This window comes from Diabrotica virgifera, chromosome 8, assembly GCF_917563875.1.
Source record: "Diabrotica virgifera virgifera chromosome 8, PGI_DIABVI_V3a".
NCBI classification, from domain to species: Eukaryota; Metazoa; Arthropoda; class Insecta; order Coleoptera; family Chrysomelidae; genus Diabrotica; species Diabrotica virgifera.
The window spans coordinates 46870239-46893797 of NC_065450.1; the positions used below are offsets into that span (position 1 = coordinate 46870239).

Consider the following 23559-nt stretch of genomic DNA (forward strand, 5'->3'; position numbering starts at 1 on the left):
TTTATTACTTTCAAAACATTTTATTAGGGTTAATACAAAACATAATGGATAAAGCATTGTGTAAATACAATTATTGTATATGCTGCAAAGAGAGAGTGGTTAATATTCATAATAAAAGAAATAAGAACGTGAGAATTTTGGCAATGTGTTTTTTGTGTGTAAGAAAAGTGTCTTATCCATTTTGATGATTGATTAAAAAGTAGTAACCTACTGATATCAAGACAAGTTTTATAAAGAAGTTGCGAATTTTCACAGCTAAATTATTTTTAATACAATAGAATTTTAACAAAATTTACTTACGATCAGCCATCTTCTTTTTATATTGTTAGCTATTAATACTTTGTTATTATTATTATTTAGAGTTGCCTATAATAAGATAGCCTTTTAACAGTATTGACTATTGACCTACTTTAAGAGGAAACAGTAGCGATCAACAGGTAGCGAAAACGCGTTCCAAGATTGCGGCTGTAATTTTGAATATTTTTTCGAGATATTTGGCACACGTATTCGTAATATAATAAAGAATGGCGGTACAGAGCCCATTTGAAAAATTTATTAATATGTGGAAATTACTCTGTAATTAAATACAATATTAAAAAGACGAGCCTGTACCGCCATTAAGAAGAATAAAAAAATACACTTTCTTCAAATAAACTTTTTTATCCGATGCCCTAGATTTAGTGTCATTTTGGAATTACTAATGAAATAAAAAATTTTAGTAGTTCCAAAATGACACAAAATCTAGGCATCGGATAAAAAAGTTTATTTGAAGAAAGTGTATTTTTTTGTTCTTCTTAATGGCGGTACAGGCTCGTTTTTTTAATATTGTATTTAATTACAGAGTAATTTCCACATATTAATACATTTTTCAAATTGGGCTCTGTACCGCCATTCTTTATTATATTACGAATACGTGTGCCAAATATCTCGAAAAAATATTCAAAATTACAGCCGCAATCTTGGAACGCGTTTTGGCTACCTGTTGATCGCTACTGTATGACATTAAGGAGTTTTGTTAAAATAATTTTATTCGTCATTTCCTGTTTAAGTAAATACGCAATTTAAGCAACGTATTACAATCGATTCTACGACAAGACAAATCTAAGAACAAGAAAAACAAGCACACCTAGAGTTAGAGGAAATAAAACTACTCTATAAACAAAGATGCCATTAGTGAGTATAGAGCAGCATCCAAAAATCAACTCATGAGAATCAAGAGAGATACAGATTTGAAGTTTTGTACAATAGGGCTTTTCATTCACAGTCATTTGTTTCGAGCTTCTGTCATGTGTCACATAATATTAATACATCTACGTCGTACGTTATTGGTAATACCCTTAGACAAGGAAAGAGAGAGGACTAGTAATCCTATGACCAAAAGTGAAGCCAAACTGACACCAGAGATTTTGATCATCGACGTATCTTTGGGGTATTGTTATGCATTGAGTATTTAAAATAAAAACATGAAATGTATTTAAAATGAAGAATTTGTGTACGGTAAATGTTTTATTAAGTTGCTCATATTACGTACATATGTTTAAATACATACATATGTTTTATTACGAATTTTAGATGATGATTTACTTTATTTTTTATGAAATTTTAACCTTCAACGCACACCCACCACTGGCAACCCATTGTTATTTTTGACGTAACCGCCATGTTTCTGGTGACAAACAAACCAAAAACTGGCTTCACTTTTGGAACGTGTGTTTTAAATGAGTGTTACCCGTCCTCTCTTTTTTCCTTGTCTAAGGTAATACCAATGATACAAACCAAAGACGTACGACGTAGATATATTAAAATTATGTGACACATGACAGAAGCTCGAAACAAATGACAATCGATGAAAAGCCCTATTGATAGTTCACATTTTTTAAGATAGTCAACTGAAATTTAAATTTTGAACACAGCCTACTGTGACTCCACAAACAGGGTAAAATTTTCGATATTTTGCTTCGCGATAGTTATATAAAAAAATTGTTTCAAATATTATTCTAACCCCACATACCATTGGTCTGGATCCCGCGTATGAAAAAAAAGTTGATTGCTGAAAATGTGTTAATAGCTTAAGGGTGTCTAGCAAGGGCGGATCCAGGGAGGGGGCCATGGCCCCCTCCGAGAATTTAAAAAAATATAAATTTAAATATTTGCAGTTTAAATGTTTTTAATTTCAATCACATATACAGTGATGAGCACGCTAATAACCGGCGAAATAGCACAAAAGATGAAAAACGTATTGAGTTGTGAGATAAAAAGAAATGCAACTAGTCGAGCTGGGAAATTTAGCGATATTAACCTAAAAATTTGCATTATATTGATTGTTTCCCACCTTTAGACGTATCGGACGAGTTTGGCAACTGCCACTGTCACAGTGACAGTTTTAGTTGACATAGTCCTCTGATACGTGTAAAGGTGGGAAACAATCAATATAATGTGAATTTATATGTTAATATCGCTAAATATCTCAGCTCGACTAGTTCCATTTCTTTCTATCTCACAACTTAATACGTTTTCCGTCTTTTGCGCTATTTTGCCGGTTATTAGCACGCCCGTCACAAAACAGGGGATAAATATATTTTCTGGACTAGACTTTTGCCAAACTCATGAGCAAAGACGGAGCCATAAAAACCCATGAAAAAACATCATACCACAAGGAGTGAGTTCAGGTTGAGCTGGATTTTCTACAAAGTTATCGCAACCATCAAAAGTCAGTCATTACCCAGATAGAGTCTAAGAGGTCTAAACAGTTATAAAAAAATATAGAAATACTGCGACCAATAGTTGGGTCTATAGTTTTCTTAGGTCGATAAAATATTTCTCTAAGAAACCATCGTGATGATGACCTTCTGCTTCTGGACGAAGATGCTGGACCTTGCAATGGGGGAAATTGTTAAGGTTTAAAATGGCATCAGGAGATAACACTCTTAAATAACACCTATCCACAGCATCTTTAGAGCAACATACATTAGTAGCACCAGTCAACATGTTGTGGTGAAGTATAGTCCTGTCGCCAGGGGGTACAACGGCCTCTTTAATTCAGATGGACTTACCCAATTATTTTTTATGTATTTTGGCCCGTAGAACACGAATTTTTTGGGCAACAGTCGATCCGGATGTCGATAAGATTGTTATAAACAATGAACTTGAGGAATCACATAACAGCGATTTTTCGCAAAACAAAACATTTTTTGTATTTTTTGGGCGATTCTCAGCAAAAAATGGTCTTACAATTTCTTTTGTAGGATGCATAGTTTTCAAGATAAACGCGGTTGAACTTTCAAAAAATCGAAAAAGTGCAATTTTTGAGCCGAATAACTTTTGATTCAAAAATAAAATAGCAATTCTGCTTACTGCATTTGAAAGTTCAAGTCAAATTCTATCAGTTTTGATTATTTGCATTGCTAAAAATTAAGTTTTTATTTGTTAAACAAAGCCATAAACACAAAGTGTTTCCCGTGACCAATGCATGCGTTTTAATGTACGTAATCTACGTAGAAATTGTATGTATGCGCGCCTACTCGTTCGATTTCAAATAAGAAATGCATTGAAAACATCATTCAACCACTATGTGTTTAAAGCTTTGTTTAACAATAAAAAAATTAATTTTTAGCAATGGAAGTAATCAAAACCGATGGAATTTGACTTGAACTTTCAAATGCGGTAAGCAGAATTGCTATTTTATTTTTCAATCAAAAGTTATTCGGGTTCAAAAATTGCAATTTTTCGATTTTTTGAAAGTTCAACCGCGTTTATGTCGAAAACTATGGATCCTACGAAAAAACTTGTAAAAACATTTTTTGGTTAGAATGGCCCAAAAAATACAAAAAAATGTTTTGTTTTGCGAAAAATCGCTGTTATGTGATTCCTCAAGTTCTTTGTTTATAACAACCTTATCGACATCCGGATCGACTGTTAGCCAAAAAATTCGTGTTCTACGGGTCAAAATACATAAAAAAAAACTTGGCTAAGTCCATCTGAATTAAGGAGGCCGTTGTACCCCCACTGGCGACAGGACTAAGTATTAATTGAACTAATTATTACTCTGTCATATTTGACGAACCGACCGACGTATCCCACGTGGAACAGCTTTCTCTAAATTTCAGATACATAAGTACACAATAACAACATACGTGAAGACTTTGTCAAGTTCATTGACGCTTATGAGAACCTAAAAATAATTAATGAAAATCAAGAAAGAGAAGCATTGGGAAAAATAATAATAAACTTGTTGAAATAACTGCACTTGGATCCGAAGAAATGTGTAGGAATCGGCACTACGCCAGGAATGGTGAGTTTTAAGGAACTTCTCACACACGGTAAAAGTGTGTGAAAAGTAGGTATCTTAAAACTCACCGTTGTAAACTTAATTTTTAAAAAAATTTTGGGGAGGGTACCGGAGGTACCCCTCATGGCCCCTCCCGAAAATCGGTCCTGGATCCGCCCTTGGTGTCTAGTCGGACAAACTTTGATATATGGGAACAATGGAACAGGGGAAGTTTTAATTGTGGAACAGGTTAAAAATTTGGAACGTCAGACCACGAAAACGTCACATGTATTTTGTTCGACAGAACAAAATACATGTGACGTGTAACAAAATATTTGTTACACTTTCATTAAACTCTCATGCAAAAATCAGACTGCTATTTATCACCAAATGGGCATTTTAATGAGTGGAACACGTAGAACATGTCAAATGACAGGTGATAAAATAACAGTCTGATTTTTGCATGAGAGTTTAATGAAAGGGTAACAAATCAATTGGAAGTTCTGTCGGACAAAATACATGTGCCGTTTTCGTGGTCTGACCGTTCCAAATTTTTAACCTGTTCCACAATTAAAACTGCCCCTGTTCCAGTGTTCCCATATATCAAAGTTTGTCCGACTAGACACCCTTCAGCTATTAACAAATTGTCAGCTTGCTATTAATCAACTTTTTTTCATACACGGGATCCAGACCTACAAATTTCATGACAAAATTCGCACTTTTAGTTACCTATGTCAGTATTTGTAGTCATGATCCTAAAACCTACAATAGGGCTTTTCATCGACTGTCATTTGTTTCGAGCTTCTGTCATATATGTATAATTTGTGTATGATTATTAATATACACGGTTTATACAACATACGACAGAAGCTCGAAACAAATGACTGTGAATGAAAAGCCCTGTTGGCTGTCCCGAGATGCATCTCAAGGCTTAATATTTAAATTTCAGTTGACTTATTTAAAAAATGTGAACCATCAACATGTATGTCTGTGCAAAATTTCAAATCTGTATTTATTTTGATAGACGAAATATAGGGGTGTCTTCATCTTAAATTCGACACACTGAACATAATATATAGGTACTCAAGGACAAAAATATTGCATATTTTATCTTCAATCGTTTCTTTTTGTTTTTTTTTATTTTTGAAAAGTTAAGTATTGTTTTTACTTATTTATTTATCTATTTATTTTATTTATTTGGTGTATTTTAATTTATTAGAGATAAATAAATGGTTAAACATAGTCTTTATACCGAATATGCAATAATGTCACAAATTAACAAACATTGCATAGCATGAAAAGTGTGCTTTGACGACTTGGCAAGTCTTGTTTTGTTGAAATGTCAATTAGAATATGTCAGTTGGAGAGTTTTATTTTTCGATTCTGCAGTTTCCTTGCTGATATGCCACATTTATGCGAGTTAGTGTGTGTAAAAATTGTTAAATACAGACAAGAATATATTGCGTGGATAGCGGATATCCATCAGTCGACTGTTTCTCGTATAGTAAAGCGATACAACGAGACCGGAGAATACAAATGGTGACCTGGTCAAGGACGAAAAAGATGTACAACGCCAAGAGATGACCAATATTTAAGTCTTCAATCTTTGCGAAATCGTACACTTACAGCTCCCCATCTCAAAAATGAATTACTGATCACAAGACAAGTTAAAGTGTCAAAACTGTGACTAGAAGACTGCCAGAGTTTCACGGCCTGCCGGAGTTTCACTTCTTCCACCACGGCATAAAACTCAAAGGTTGCACTTTGCAAAAGCCCACGTTAACTGGAAGGAACATCAATGGGAAAGAGTTCTTTTCACAGATGAAACGAGGATACAATTATGGAAGCCAGATGGACGTGATCAAGTATACAGAAGGTCTGGAGAACGTTTCGCAGAATGTAATCTTGTACAAAATGTTAGCTATGGACGCTATGGTGGCGGTTCCATAATGCTATGGGGTGGCATTAGTTGGGAGAGTTGTACGGAGCTTATTGAGGTGAATATTCGAATGAATGCTAACTGGTACATACGGAACATCCTTGAAGAGCATGTTTTTTCTTATGCCGGCTTCACTGAGTATGATAACTTTGTGCTAATGCATGATAATGCCCGTGCACATACCGCAGGAACAGTCGTACAATATCTTGAGGATGTTGAGGTTGAGGGTCTAGACTGGCCACCAATGAGCCCTGATGCAAATCCCATAGAACATATGGGACATTCCAAAACGACGTATACGAGCAAGGAATTCAGCTCCAAACTCAATTGAAGAATTAAGAATTGCTGCACAGGAAGAATGGAATCGACTTCCGCGAGCAACCATCCAAGATATTCTGCGGAGCATGCCTAGAAGGATGTAGGCAATCATTAGAGCTAGAGGAGGAAATACTAGGTACTAAATTGTTGCAATGTTGCTGTAAAAAAATGTTCTATTGTCGTTATTGTTTCTCTTTCTAATTAAATGTTATAGGCAAAATCAGACTATTTTATTAATTTCTCTGCAAATTAGTCGTGACTCTGCAATATGCAAGTTACATGACAATAAATATACGCAGGATAGTCGAGCTAAACTTATTTGGCAATAAAAAGTAAAAAACTTTGTAAAAGGAAAAAGATATATGTACTTTAAACGCAAAATATGCAATATTTTTGTCTGTGAGTGTATAATAAATTTTTATTCACTTTTCATTAAAAAAATCTTTGCCCTACATTGTGAGGGTGAGGTTGAAAGAGGAAGTTTTGCTAGTGGTGTCAATGTGTTTTCATAAAAAAAGAGCACATTTGGTTTCCATTCTGATTGTATTTTACTTCTGAATGTATCTTCTGTGACTATTTCACATTTGATCTTATATTCCTCATTTAGCTTTGTTTGTTCAAAACGTATAACCTGATTTTCTAAGAACACCAAACACTTCAGTAGCACGTTATCTAATTGAAACCAAGAAGCACATACCAAATAACAATGGCCTTCTACATTATAATGTATCGATCTAATTTCACAATATCTCTTATAAGGACAACGAAAAGAGTTGAAAACTATTTTCTTTTGTGTGCGTGTAGGAGAACGTCTACAGAAGATTTCATGTGACAGTATTTTTGAAAACTTGAAATTTTCACCACAATTCCATTTGCAAAAACGTGTCGTAACAGTTGATGGAATCGATTGTTTCACGTATAAATGATGTTCTTTGATTTTATTTTTATGAGTTAACCACTGAATACAACAAAAACAAAGAAAATCATTACGTGTAGGACAGTAATAATATTCTACGGCATACGAGTCAGAAAAGGAAAAGAGGCAACTTTCTTTACAATTAAAACATCGTGGATTATATTCCACGGGAAATTCAACAATTTCAGTTGTGTAGTCATACGTTCTTTCATAACAGAACTGGAGCTTCCACTGACTTGTTTTCGGTTTTTCTAAAGAATCCTTAATGCTTGGCGAATGAACATTTTCCGATATACTGAAAAACTGTAAGTTTTGATAAAACAACTTAAACTTAACATTTATTAAGTGTGACATATTCGACGCATCCACAACGGAAAACTCATTAGCACACGAAGGTTTTGAGTTAAAGTTAACATCAAATTCTTTGTTTTCACTGGTTATGGTAAACTGGTGGTATATGTTTGAAGATTGTTTCTCACTTCCCATATAAACCAATTCTAATTTTATTGTATTTTCTGATTTACTGTAGCTAATATATAGGAAAAATAAATTATCTTCTTCTTGATATATATAGGTACTAGGCATTTCTAAATGACGATTCGTGTTGAAAACAAATGCAGGACAATCCAATAATGCATCCTTATGGTTGGAATTAAAATGTCGAACCATCAGAAAACTCGTCATTTCTTCATAACAAATTGGACACTTGTGGATTTTTTCCAAGCATACCTAAAATCATAAAATACTTGAATCGCTTATTTCAGAAACAACGTGAGTCACATTTTGGCTATTTTAAGTTTATTAAACCAAAATTACATTTCTGTGGGTTACACACAATATAATGCAGAATGCACGTAAGTCCCGTAATAGTATGGTATAACTAGACCCAAACCCAGACATCCAAAGTGAAAGTTATCCTTCAACACCAAATTGTTCTATATGGTCCACATATTGTTCAGTAAAAAGTCACACCATTTTGAGCGTCGGGTTTGGGGGGAGAGGGGGGAGAAATCGGTAAATTCGTAGTTTTAAGTTTTTCGTCAACATTTCTAAAACTATGCGGTTTAGCATAAACAACCTTCTATACAAAAATGTTCTACATTAAATTTGAAATAAAAAGGCTCTATGCATAATTCTTCTAAAATTAACGGTTTCAAAGTTACGCAGGTAGTATAGTATAATTAGTCCAAAAAGGGCCTAACCCAGTAAAAGTAAAAGTTTTCCTCCAACACCAAATTGTTCTATATCGTCCACATATTGTTCAGTAAAAAGTTACACCATTTTGAGCGTCCGGTTTGGGGGGGGGAAAGTGGGTAAATTAGTAGTTTTTTTACGTTTTTCGTCAATATTTCTAAAACTATGCTTTACCGTACACAATGTTCTATAAAAAAATGTTCTACATAAAATTTAAAACAAAAAAGGTCCTATCCATAATTCTCATAAAATCAACGGTTCCAGAGTTACAGAGGGTGAAAAGTGGAGGTTTTCGATACTTTTTATATTATTTGGGCAATTGATGATGCTTTTGAGTGGTGAGGTTGACGTTTCTTCAAGGGCTTATCACTAACATACTATAGGCCACTGAAATAACAAAATTTATTTACAAAACACAATCATGTTAAAGAAAATTTCTTTCATCAGTAATAATATTATAAATTGCCCAGTAAATATAAAAAGTATCGATAACCTCCACTTTTCACCCTCCGTAACTCTGGAACCGTTGATTTTATAACAATTATGTATAGGACCTTTTTTGTTTTCAATTTTATGTAGAACATTTTTGTATAGAACATTCTTTAGGCTAAATCATAGTTTTAGAAATATTGACGAAAAACGTAAAAAACTACTAATTTACCGATTTCTCCCCCATCTCCCCCCAAACCGGGCGCTCAAAATGGTGTAACTTTTTACTGAACAATATGTGGACCATATAGAACAATTTGGTGTTGGAGGAAAACTTTTACTTTGGATGTCTGGGTTAGACCTTTTTTTTGGACCAATTATCCTATACTACCTCCGTAACTTTGGAACCGTTCATTTTAGAAGGATTGTGCATAGGGCCTTTTTTATTTAAAATTTAATGTAAAATATTGTTCATGCGAAATCGCATAGTTTTAGAAATATTGACGAAAAACGTAAAAAACTACGAATTTACCGATTTCTCCCCCCTCACCCCTCCAAACCCGACGGCCAAAATGGTGACTTTTTTCTGGACATTATGTGGACCAGATAACTTTCACTTTGGATGTCTGGGTTATGCCATTATGTTGATCAATTGTATCATACTATACGCATAGTTGATTTTATAACGATTTAAAATATTCATTTATATTTCTGAAACCACCTTAGTCCCACAGAAAAACATGTTAATGTAATAAACTCAAAATCGCTAAAATGTGACTTAGGTTGTTTTTGAAATAAGTGATTCAATTTCGATTTAACAAACTTAACGAAAATCAATAGTGAATCAATTACTACTACGGTCTGTTTTTAAACCAAAGGAGTAATTAAAATTTACCGCGCCGTAATGCTTGTTTGTAATTGGTCCGACCTCAGGCAAGTTTACTCCACTCTTATGAAATTTTGACACTAATGACATTTATGAAATTGTGACACTACTGGCATTATATAGGTTAATTACGTTATATCGGCGATTTTTGTGTTTGTGCGCAACGCACTAATGGGGCCTCGCCCCGATGCGTTGTTCCGTTGCGACGTCGCAACGCAACGCAACGCACTAATGGACGTCGCAACGGAACAACGCATCGGGACGAGGACCAACGCATCAGTACGTTGCGCTGCGTCGCGTCGATCAGTTGCGATGTTTCAAGGACAAGGGTGTTCTTCGATGGTAGTGTCATCGCAAGGCAGGTGTGGCATACAATGCGTTGTTACGTTGCGACTTCGCAAACAACAACGCATCGGGACAAGGTGCTATCAGTGCGTTGCGCTGCGTTGCGTCGTCGCCAGCGATGTTTCAACGGATCGACAGACAAGGGTGTTCTTCGATGGCAGTGTCATCGCAAGGCAGGTGTGGCATACAATGCGTTGTTACGTTGCGACTTCGCAAACAACAACGCATCGGGACAAGGTGCTATCAGTGCGTTGCGCTGCGTTGCGTCGTCGCCAGCGATGTTTCAACGGATCGACAGACAAGGGTGTTCTTCGATGGCAGTGTCATCGCAAGGCAGGTGTGGCATACAATGCGTTGTTACGTTCCCACGTCGCAACGCAACGCACTAATGGGGACTCGCCCTAACGTGTATGTAGACATACATGTATTTTGTGTACACTGGTAGTTAATGGCCAAATAAAAACAATGTCCGAAATATTTTAGTTATACATAAGCAGTTGCAGAGTTTGATGTTTTATTTGTTTTTTTTTTTTCAAAATAATACTATTAGCCCAGTAAATGACCGTTTTGGAGTGTAATTTTCAGGGTCAACTCCAAATTGCATGAAAATTTGGTTTTAGTTTCTCTTTACTCTCCAGTTTAATTTTGTACTTGTGCCGTTGGTTGCTTTTACTTGCAATATCATTAAGAGATAGATAAAGCAACAGAAGTATACGCGAACAATGCAAAATTCAAAATATGAACAGGTGAGTAAAAACAAAAAAATTGGGACCAGATAGATTAGCGATCATCTGTAAAAACAAGCTGTATAGCAGAAGACCCGTTGGAAGACCGCCGAAAAGGTGGAAAGACAATGTACAGTCAACAATAACTGAAACATAATAAGAGGCAGACAAACACGAGTAATTCTAGTAGCACGAACAAGAAGAAGACGTTTTTTTTCTACAGTTGTAGTACTCATAGAAATCGGATGTACCTTCGGTACAACGATAACTGAGACTCCGGTGAACCGCCTATTGTCTTAATTTAATTTTTTACAGCTGCAATATCGTTTGCTGAACCACCTACAATATGAGTTTCAATAGCGGGGGAAGGCCCCCTGATCCACCACCGACAAAACCTATAAAAATATTCGATAGTCAAAGTGATGCCAAAATAGTATGGGAGGAAAGTAGGGGAGGGTTGGACAAAACGGGATACCATTCTTGTTTATTTTTATTACGGAAAAAATGTTAAAGAAATTATTATATTATTTTTTATAGGTATAACATTTATTGAAGCATACAAAAAACATATTTTTAGCTATTTTTAAAGACTGGAAAATAGTGAAAAAATTATTTATTAAAGTCCTGCCCATCCCGTTTCAGGTTGGATAAAACGGGATAGGTTCACAATATTTAATTTTTTGCATAAAATTATCTAAACAGTATGTTTAAGTAGATATAAGACTACAAAGCAAAATTTACCTTTGAAAAACAATATCTTCAGTAGTCAGAAACTTAAAAATAGGCCCTTTTTATGTTTTATTGCAAAATGGGAAATAAGACCTTTTATTTAGGACTAGGTACGTATATCAGAACAAAAGTCACATAAAAATGTGTTGTTCTTTTCTGCAGTATGAGAACATGCTTTATCGCTATTTAAAAAATTAATAGGCCAACAAATAAAGGTGGATAAAACGGGACATAAAAAACTGTATCCCATTTTATCCAACTTATAAGTGTCCCGTTTTGTCCAACTCAGACATTTTTCAAAACAAAAATGGCTCCTGCCTAAACGTGAAAGTAAAATTAGACAGACTGCACATGAGAATATTCGTTAATGAGTGCTTAATTCCGGTAATAGTCACCGGAATTATATGTTTAGATATATAGGCAATATAATGTAGAAAACAACGCACTTAAAAGTACAAAGTATCAAAAAAATAGGAGTCAAACAATAATTCTAAATAGTCCAGAAAGCCACTGCGCATCCGCTAGGGAAAATATTCTAATTCGGATTGTTTGCACAACATTACTCAAAAGTGACTCCTTTTAACAAATTTGCATGTTGCCAGGACCAAAAAGTGGTCAAAAATTTTTAAAACGTTTTTTTTTTGTTTTTTTCCTAAAATTATTTTTTTTGCATGGAAAAAAGTTTTTTTAGGTTTTTCGGATCATTCCAAACAGAAAAGAGCTTTAGTGACTTTTCTCTAAAAATGATAGTTTTTGACATATAAGCGATTAAAAATTGAAAAATTGCGAAATCGGCCATTTTTAACCCTCAAAAACTATGTGAAAAACTGAAAATTTGAATGTTGCCAAGGTAGGTAGATATTCCTTAAACATCGATTGATGAAATCCCGAAGAGTTTTTTGCAATACAATATTCAAAACTCCTTTGTTTTTTAATTGCTAATCAAGCGTGCGCGACACTATTTTCCACCGACAGTATGGTGCAAATGAGAGGAATAAATTCGTTATTTCGTAAACCGGCGACTTTAAGGAAAAATCCCGAAACAGGTCGATTTTTATTTTTAAGTTATGATATTGTGACATATATGGTATACTAGTGACGTCATCCATCTGGACGTGATGACGTAATCGATGATTTTTTTAAATGAGAATAGGGGTCGTGTGCTAGCTTATTTGAAAGGTTCTTCAATTCTCTATTCAGTAATATAAACATTTACATAATTATTTATACAGGGTGTCCAAAATTTTTTTATTAAATTAAATTATTTGACAAAAAAAGAAGTAGAAGGACACCCTGTATAAATAATTATATAAATGTTTACATTACTGAATAGAGAATTAAAGAATCTTTCAAATGAGCTACCACACGACCCCTATTCTCATTTAAAAAAATCATCGATTACGTCATCACGCCCAGACGGATGACGTCACTAGTATACCATATACGCCACAATATCATAACTTAAAAATAAAAATCGACCTGTTTCAGGATTTTTCCTTAAAGTCGCCGGTTTACGAAATAACGAATTTATTCCTTTCATTTGCACCATACTGTCGGTTGAAAATAGTGTCGCGCACGCTTGATTAGCAATTTTTAAAAAACAAAGGAGTTTTGAATATTGTGTTGCAAAAAAACTCTTCGGGATTTCATCAATCGATGTTTAAAGAATATCTACCTACCTTGGCAACATTCAAATTTTCAGTTTTTTACATAGTTATTGAGGGTTAAAAATGGCCGATTTCGCAATTTTTCAATTTTATGTCAAAAACTATCATTTTTAGAGAAAAGTCACGAAAGACCTTTTCTGTTTGGAATGATCCAAAAAACTTTTTTCCATGCAAAAAAAATAATTTTAAGAAAAAAAAAAAACGTTTTAAAAATTTTTGACCACTTTTTGGTCCTGGCAACATGCAAATTTGTTAAAAGGAGTCATTTTTGAGTAATATTGTGCAAACAATCCGAATTAGAATATTTTCCCTAGCGGATGCGCAGTGGCTTTCTGGACTAAAACATAACAACTTTTCATCAAATAATGGCATCGAGGTAAAACGAACCGAGAATGAAAAAATGACGACTGAGAACAAGTTTTCGTCGTTGTCCGATTGATAGCAGCACTAGTTGGGTCTCTAGGCTAGGTATCCCGTTTTATCCAACTCTCCCGTTTTATCCAACTCTCCCCTATGCTAAATTTGCAGTTACTCGAGCGTTATGGGGACCTATTGGGTTATGAAGAGTAGGTCCCAAAACCAAAAAAGTTAAGTTCAGTTTTCCATAAAGCGGAGGACTTTCTATTTTTTAATTTAATTTTCCTTTTCCAACAATTATTTTTTTAAATTATAGCGCCATCTATCGATGATTCGAAAAATATCTCAAATAAGAGTTGCTTATTTTCACGTAAAGAATCCAAATCTGCAATAAAAATTGGGAGCTCCTATTTAAGATTTTAAAGTAACCCCCCTCCGTGGGGAGTCGTGTTTGGTGTCATTCGATAGATTTTTCAAAAATATTGAATACGTGTATGTTGCAGTTTTTCGATCTGATGTTCATTTCGCGAAATATCGCGAGGTTCGTATGTAAAATTTTAAATTTACCCCCACCCCTCTCCGTGGGGGTCGTATTTGGTATCATTCGATAGATTTTTGAAAAATATTAAACACGTATATTTTAGTTTTTCGATCTGACGTTCATTTTGCGAAATGCCAGGGTCAGAAGTTTTTCGTTTATTATAAATTAATAAATGAAAATAGTTTCTGTACTTGTGGGATCGGTACTCACCGGAGGGACCGCAGACGTTCGGATACAATTAGCGTCTCTTTGCAAAGACAATGACGTCGACTTTGCAAAGTAACAAGACACTTACTCAACACACACACTACACATCACTCCTCTATTAGTGATAAGTTATAGTCTAAAAATAATTATGAAATTGACTGGCCAGTTGGTTGTGAAAACCAGTGCCAATAAAACACAAAACACACACACACACATTTTGCGAAATATTCGCTTTTTTGTGAAACTTTGGGACTCGCCCATTTCTTACGCCCCGCTCAAATTGTCAGATTTTTTACATAATATACATTGTTTTGCATGTATTTATGTAACTTACGTTATCTTAGACGATTTCAAGTTTTTCTAAAGGCGCATTTAAATCAAAGCGAACACGAACGAACGAATGAAGGAACGAATTCGTAGGTGTTCGCTTGGTCATTCGTTCGCTACAAAGTAGGGCCATTTACATTGAAGCGAACGTTCGCATTCGTTGATGATCGGGAGTGCATATTGTCCGCAGATGTTTTTATGGGCCAGTGCCAGTCACACATTGTGTTTAAGTTTATTTTCGTGTTTCTTGCTGGGTAAATTTTAATACAATAATAGCTTACAATAGCAGGTATTATACGCTGTTTGAGGGAGCTTAGAAAATAACATAATAAAGAACCAGCTTTCTTAAAATTCTTCCTCGAAAAAGTTACTTGCTCTTGATATTATGACTATATTATGTTCAAATAATAAATTGTAAAATTGGTGTATCAAAATAAATTTGCTTTTAATTAATTTTAGCAATTAATTTGATTTGGTTACCTCATTAGTGTTTCTGGGTTGAAATTTATCCAATAAAAACATTAGGCTTTTAAAAGCAAACCACTTCGAACCCTCTTTTGGTCTTTCTCGTCTAAATGATGCCAGAAGCTAATTCATTTTTTTAGTTCAGAGATATTACAACCCATTCCTATAGAAATGTTAAAACAAGCATCAGTTTTTCTGTTTATTATTTTATATAGCTTCGATTTTGGGTTTCATAGGCATATTCCATATTGCAAAATTATGTTTTCACAACTACACAATAAACAACCCTCTCAAACTAATGTTTGTAAATACATTAAATCAGTACTTCTAAACGAATTCGTTCGCTACCGTCTATCCACTGTCCACATTGAACAACGATTTCCTTTGATGATTCGCTCACTTACCGACATCGGTTGGAACATGTGCGAATGCGAACGAATTCGTTCGTTCGTTCGTGTTCGCTTTGATATAAATACGCCTTAAGGATAGATTTTTTCAGCCTCTCCTTTAAGAACTCCCCTGTATTAAGAGCCAATATTATGGAAGGTTACATTTACAGAGTACAAGGTTTCTCTCCATGTGATAATCTGACTTGCTAGAGTAGCTACAAAAATCCCCGCTTGGGATCCCCTACCATTATACAGGGTGTAACAAAAATACAGGTCATAAATTAAACCACATATTCTGGGACCACAAATAGTTCGAATGAACCTAACTTACCTTAGTACAAATATGCACACAAAAGAAGTTACAGCCCTTTGAAGTTACAAAATGAAAATCGATTTTTTTTAATATATCGAAAACCATTAGAGATTTTTTGTTGAAAATGGGCATGTGGCATTCTTATAGAAAGAACATGTTAAAGAAAAATTATAGTGAAATTTGTGCACCCCATAAAAATTTTATGGGGGTTTTGTTCCCTTAAACCTCCCCAAACTTTTGGGTCCGTTCCAAATAAATTATTATTGTGGTGCCATTAGTTAAATTCAGTATTTTTAAAACTTTTTTGCCTCTTAGTATTTTTTCGATAAGGCAGTTTTTATCGAGTTGCGGCTTCTTTTTTAATATGTTTACATAAAAATTCTGTGAGTATTTTGTTCCTTTAAACCCCCCAAATGTTTGTGTACGTTCCAATTAAACTATTACTGCGGTAACATTAGTTAAACACAGTGTTTTTATAACTTTTTTGCCTCTTTGTGTTTTTTGATAAAGCATCTTTTATCGAGATGTGGCTTCTTTTTTAATATGGTTCAAAATATACTTAAAAATGTAAATCATAAATAAATTTTCATATTATTACCAAGTCTCCATAATCGTACTTTACCATATACAAATATGTGGTGGATTTGACAAATATTCAAATATCTCGATAAAAACTGACTTTTGGAAAAAGTACTAAGAGACAAAAAAGTTTTTAAAAACTTGTGTCTAACTAATGACGCTACAATAATAATTAAATTGGAACGTACACAAAAGTTTGGGGGGGTTTAAAGGAACCAAACCCCCATAAAAATTTTATGGGGTGTCCAAATTTCATTATCATTTTTTCTTAAAATACTACTGCCATAAGAATACTACATGTCCATTTTCAATAAAAAATCTCTAATAGTTTTCGATATATTGGAAAAAATCGATTTTCATTTTATAACTTCAAAGGGCTGTAACTTTTATTCCGTGCACATTTGTACCAAGGTAAGTTAGGTTCAATCGAACTATTTTTGGTCCCAGAATATGCGATTAAATTTATGACCTGTATTTTTGTTACACCCTGTATTTATATTTTTTTCCGTGGCTAATAACGTTTTGGTGGATGCGACTTTTTTTTCTAATAAAATAAAAAAAACGGCGCGTGGCACTTGGGGAATGCCGACAAAAGTGAATATTTCTTATAAACCCGGTATTATTAAATGTGAGTTAATGAAAATTATATCTACTAATAGGGAACTTGCACATTTTTTTATTACATAATAGTGTTAAGTTTTGTTTAGAAATGAGATTTCCAAAATTTCACGCTTAAAAAATTCATAATAACTTAGAAATACAAATTTAAAATCTTCTGTGTATTTAAAATAGTTCAAACGACACATGACGTCACCTAATTATATATTATTTACGCTTATGTTTATGGTAGGGGAGCCCAAGCTGGGATTTGTGCAGTTACTCGAGCGCTTCAGATTATGATATTGGGAGAAACCTTGTACCCTGTAAATGTATGAATTTTGTAGAAATGTATTTTACTACAATTATTATCAGGGCTGCTTTATCCATTAGGTAATATAGGCAGTTGCCTTAGAGCGGCAAATTGTGAGAGGGCGGCAAAAATACTGTACAAAAAAAATATTTGTATATAAAAATTAAAATCGAATAACAAGTATGTTCCATCCATCAATGAAATAGAAGTGGGAATTCATTTCTAAATAGAATAAAACAAATCGCATTCATAACAAAAATAAAACAAACATAGCATCCTCTTATCTTAACACTATATTCATTCAAAAAGAATGGAAGTCATAGTGATTATTGGACCGCCGCGCCGCGCCGGCAGCTCGGCAAAGGCGGTGGGCCATTGAACACTTCAATATTGCACATTTTGCAGAAACTAAATATTTGACTTTTCTACAGTAGGACATCGAGTTAGAGTTGGGATTTTCAAACTGTATTATTACAAGTAGGTAAGGTTCGTGTCGTCGCACAGATATACTCCAGGGAAATAAGCAAGAAATAGACGATGTTCGGGACACTGAAATATCGAGGTAGCTGACGACATTTTTAGTTATTATTGTTGACTGTTGACCTATTCGCGGTGTGCAAGTACTTGGAGGGGATACGAGAAACGATCGTGCGAGAATAGCGGAGAAATATTGCAACTTTCTTAAATAATTCATAATGTCAATTGAAATTGAGGCGTTCTTTGCAAAAACCCCCATTTGTCATTATTTACAACATTGAAGATATTTAAAAAAAAGTTATTTAATTGAACTGTATTAAGCTTACAGAAATTCTCAAATTAGTGATTTATTATTTTGATGATTACACACAGTTTACAATATAAATAACATTATTTTTTCCTTTGGTTTTTTTTTATGAAGGACATTTATTCATTTGATATATGGGATAGTCCTGTCGCCAGGGGGTGTACAACGGCCTCCTTTATTCAGATGGACTTACTTTTACAACGGGTAACAGTTGATCCGGATGTCGATAAGATTGTTATAAACAAAGAAGTTGAGGAATTACATAACAGCGATTTCTCCCAAAACAAAACATTTTTGTGTACTTTTTGGACCATTCTAACCAAAAAATGTTCCTACAAGTTTTTTCGCAGGATGCATAGTTTTCGAGATAATCGCGGTTGAACTTTCAAAAAATCGAAAAATTGCAATTTTTGAACCCGAATAACTTTTGAATAAAAAATAAAATAGCAATTCTGCTTACCGCATTTGAAAGTTTAAGTCAAATTATATCGGTTTTGAATATTTGCATTGCTAAAAATTTATTTTTTTATTGTTAAAAAAAGCTATAAACACAGTGTTTCCCGTGTCTAATACATGCGTTTTAATGAATGCTACGTAGAAATAGCCTCGCTTTCACTTTTACCTACTCTACCTACTCGTTTGATTTTAAATGAGAAATCATTGAAAACATCACTCAAGCACTAGGTGTTTATAGCTTTGTTTAACAATAAAATAATAAATTTTTAGCAATGCAAATAATTAAAACCGATATAACTTGATTTGAACTTTCAAATGCGGTAAGCAGAATTGGTATTTTATTTTTTAATCAAAAGTTATTCGGGTTCAAAAATTGCAATTTTTCGATTTTTTGAAAGTTCAACCGCGTTTATCTCGAAAACTATCTATCCTACGAAAAAATTTGTAGGAACATTTTTTGGTTAGAATGGCCCAAAAAATACAAAAAAAGGTTTTGTTTTGCGAGAAATCGCTGTTATGTAATTCCTCAACTTCTTTGTTTATAAAAATCTTATCGACATCCGGATCAACTGTTACCCAAAAAATTCGTGTTCTACGGGTCAAAATACATCAAAAAAACTTGGGTAAGTCCATCTGAATACAGGAGGTCGTTGTACCCCCCTGGCGACAGGACTAGGATTTTTTAAAGAAATTTTCATTAAGTTATAGGAAAAACGATATGTATAGTAATAAACCAAAATAAAAATGAACGAAAAATGGTGTTTACTTATAAAATCACACAACACAACTATTCGAAGGAGCGTTAACCTATAAAAACCTACTGACAGCCAAGCGATAAAGTTTCCCACAAAAACACCAATAGTCATTAACAACTGTGCTTGACATATATGGGGTTTATGCGGAATCGCCTATATTTTTGTCGCTTATATCTTGGACTACTGCGGTTTTAATGTTCAAAACGTATGAACAGTTGACGCAATGTCTTACATGCGTCAATTAATTTAATCAAAAAAAATTTTTGCACCCTGTATAAATAATGATATTAATGTTTATATTACTGAATAGACAATTAAACACTCTTTCAAATGAACTACCACACGACCACTATTCTCGTTTAAAAAAATTGTCGATTACGCTTCACGCCCAGATGGATGACGTCACTAGTATGAAATATATAGGTACCTATGTATATAAAAAAACTTTAGGTAATTTAAAAATAAAAATCGACTTGTTTCGGCATTTTCTTAAAATCTAATAACTAGGTACGTCGAACCCGCTTATTACAATACCGGTTTTAGGAATACCCCGGTTTAAGGAATATAAATTTGAGGTCCCGAAACGGTTTAACTAGCCACTAATGATCGGTTATTAGAATATCTCTGTTATAGGAATACTTTTGCTTGGCACGAAGGCTATTCCAATAAGCGGGTTCAACTGTACTGCTAAATATCGAGGTGGACTGTTTTCTTTGGCCCACCCTATACAGGGTGAGGCAGATAAAGGGCCTATTAGAAATATCTCGAGAACTCTAAAGGTAAGAAAATCATGAAAATTGTTATACAGGGGTTTTGAGGTGTGAGCTATTTAATGAAAATATTTTGGTCTCTTTGCTACTTCCGGTTATACCGGAAGTTGATTGTAACTTCGTTTTTTTAAATGGGACACCCTGTATATTTTTACATTTTTGGATTCTCCTCGATTTCTTCTTTCTTTAAATATAAGGTTTTGTAATATTATACAGGGTAGGTTAAAAGATAATTACGTTTTCTTATTAATTTCGTAGCATCATTCACACCCTCTAGGCTTGTAGTAGTTTGACATAATAAACTCTATTTATCTTCAAATGATTTTTAATATAGTCTTCTATTGTTAACAATTATTAGTATAGCTAAATTTTTCGTTTTAGTGTACAGGGTTGGTCGAAACACGGAATGAGTATTTTCTGAGTTTTCTTAAATGGAACACCCTGTATTTTAGTATTGTAATGAAATGTTGTTTTATGGTACATTTTAATTACTTAAGCACTCCCTATACCTAACTGCTTTAATTTGTGAGTTATTGGTGATTCAAGCAAAACATTAATTGCAACACAAAATATGTGAAATTGTATTAGGTTGGCCGTGAAAATATTCAATCACAAATAATTTTTTGGAAATAAATACATATTAATCTAGACTGATACTTAAAATTGCCAATAATGGTTGAACTGTCAAAATACCATCGAAGTTAAGGCTGTAGGATGTTAATGTTAACTTTAGACCTATGACACTATACATTTTCTTGTATCATTTCTAATATCGTTTCTGATATGTCAAAAAAATGCATAGTGTCATACACAGATACAAGAAACGATATCAGAAACGATACAAGAATTTGTGTCAGGCACAGATTATTGTACAAGAACTGCGCCAATTTCTGCGCAAAGAGCAAAAACGTAAAACCTGCTGGTAAAACATCTAAAATGTCAAAATTACTTACTCATAATGGCGGCTGAAATGAAAGTGGGATAATGTATTGATGAATTTATTTGTGTTTTTGTAGGTATTATTTATAAATCTTTTATTGATACTTAATATACCGTTTGGTATGGACTACTGTTCTACTAATAACCATATATTTAGCTCCTAGTAAAGTTCAAACTATAAATTTAGGTTTCATGGTGCATAATTTTTTAATAGACGAAAATACAATAGTTCCTAATTTGGATCAAACTAAAGATAATTCTAATGCAAATATTTTAGCACAAATATCAAAACAAAATAAAAACACAAATAATCAACCTCAGTCAACGTAAAATTCTGGTTAACATTAAAATGTTAATTATATAAAAGTTTATAAATTTTATAAAATATTTAAAATCAGCTGTGTCTGTAGATGCAGTACTACCATAACGTGACACAGGGTGACAAACAAAATTTCGAATTTCGACCAATCACGTGCCGAATTTCATACAATTTTCGATACAAGAACTTGCATAGTGTCATACAGGGCACAAATGTACGTACAAGAAATGATACAAGAAAATGTATACAAGAAACGATATTAGAAATGATACAAGAAAATGCATAGTGTCATACAGCCTTTAAGATTGTTGGTGCGATTAACAATTAAGCACAAATTAAAGCAGTTAGGTATAGGGAATGCTTAAGAAATAAAAAAGTACCATGAAATATCATTTCATTACAATAGTAAAATATAGAGTGTTCCATTTAAGAAATCTCAGAAAATACTCATTCCGAGTTTAGACCCACCCTATATACTAAAATTAAAAATTTAGCTATACTAATAATTGCTAACAATAGTAGACTATATTGAAAATCATTTGAACATAAATAGAGTTTACTATGTCAAACTACTACAATCCTACAGGGTGTGAATATTGCTACGAAATTAATAAGAAAATGTAATTATCTTTTAACCTACCCTGTATAATGTTACAAAACATTATATTTTAAGAAAGAAGAAATCGAGGAGAATCCAAAAATGTCAAAATATACAGGGTGTCCCATTTAAAAAAAACGAAGTTATAAGCAACTTCCGGTATAACCGGAAGTACCAAGTAGATGAAAATGAAAATATTTTCATTAAATAGATCAGTCTTCAAAACCACATTATTCCAATTTTCATAATTCAGTTACCTTTAGTTCTCGATATATTTCTAATAGGCCCTTTATCTGCCTCACTCTATATAATAATTGAATTGTTACATTTCTTGTTATATCCATCTTTCAAATAACAAATAGGAAATAAGACAAAGAAATTAACAATATGGAGTTAATTAATATAAAAAAATAATTATACCTACATATTTTACAACTTTTAGTAAAGCTAGCACAAAAACCCAATTGAAAAAAAAAGTTATAATACATGTAAGTCATACCTCTTCATGATCGAGAACTTGAGAATATGTTAACAATTCTCGACAACCATCAAATCTGTTAATACATTTAAATAAACATGTTTCAATAATTTTTCCATATAACGATTCAACACCTGCTCCACGATTTTTTTGGTTCTCTGCCACTGAACATCGTCCACATTCTACATCTCTATTGGGATAAACTGTTATGGGTTTTACCTATAAGTATTTATGGCAAAAACTACAAATTAAAGTGTCCAACACTTTGTCGGGTATTATAAACGCCATAACAAACATATATATTTATAATATATTATAGAAAAAGCTTAGCCAAATTTATGGAATCACAAACTATTCACAAAAATTTGTTTAATTTACCGTCGTTATCAAACGTTGAAGTTGAAGTTTGAAGCAATATAGTAATAGCAATAGCGATGAGCGATGCAGTAGGCGGCTGCGCGGCTTGCGACTGCTGACTTGGCACTTAGCCTTAAGGCGGCGCCAGACATGAGGTATTTGGCAAATACTGAACAAGTGCTCGCTATTTGCCTATTAGTGTGGAGGGGATATTTGGCATCAGCGTTGCCAGACGTCCCGCTTTTCGCGGGACGTCCCGATTTTTAACTCAAAATTAAATGTCCCGCGCGGGACAGGCTCAATCCCGCTTTTTGGGAATAATTCGACCCTGCGTGCAGCGTACTGAGAAAGCGCAGCGGTTGGCACAAACAAGTGTGGACCGGCCGCCTGTCCAGCGCATAATGAATATAAGCGCGGGCGAGAGAGAGGGTGCCTCTGTGCCTCACGCAATCGGTGCGTGCGACTGCTAACATCTTCTCTTTCTCTTCTGCTCTTTTCTTGTTCTTATTTGAATCGTAAGCGAGTATAGCTGTGATTACTTACGAAAGAAAAACGAATACCATTTGTTTTCGAGCTTGAAATCAGTGAGGTAGTGAGTTG

The 23559-nt window shown here is 33.8% G+C and overlaps 1 protein-coding gene across 1 annotated transcript; it reads right to left on the reverse strand.

Moving 5' to 3' along the window:
* LOC126889958 (uncharacterized) lies at positions 1–23039 on the reverse strand. Its single transcript, XM_050658729.1, has 2 exons — positions 22624–23039; positions 1–8169 (listed from the first exon to the last, which is right to left on the reverse strand). Exon 2 carries the CDS (start codon positions 8122–8124, stop codon positions 6943–6945), a length of 1182 nt encoding a protein of 393 aa, XP_050514686.1. The 5' UTR covers positions 8125–8169; positions 22624–23039; the 3' UTR covers positions 1–6942.
* Positions 23040–23559: the final 520 nt, after the last annotated feature.

Coding starts and splice junctions, on each gene's coding strand:
- LOC126889958 (XM_050658729.1), bottom strand. CDS start 8,124: ATGACGAGTTTTCTGATGGTTCGACATTTTAATTCCAACCATAAGGAT.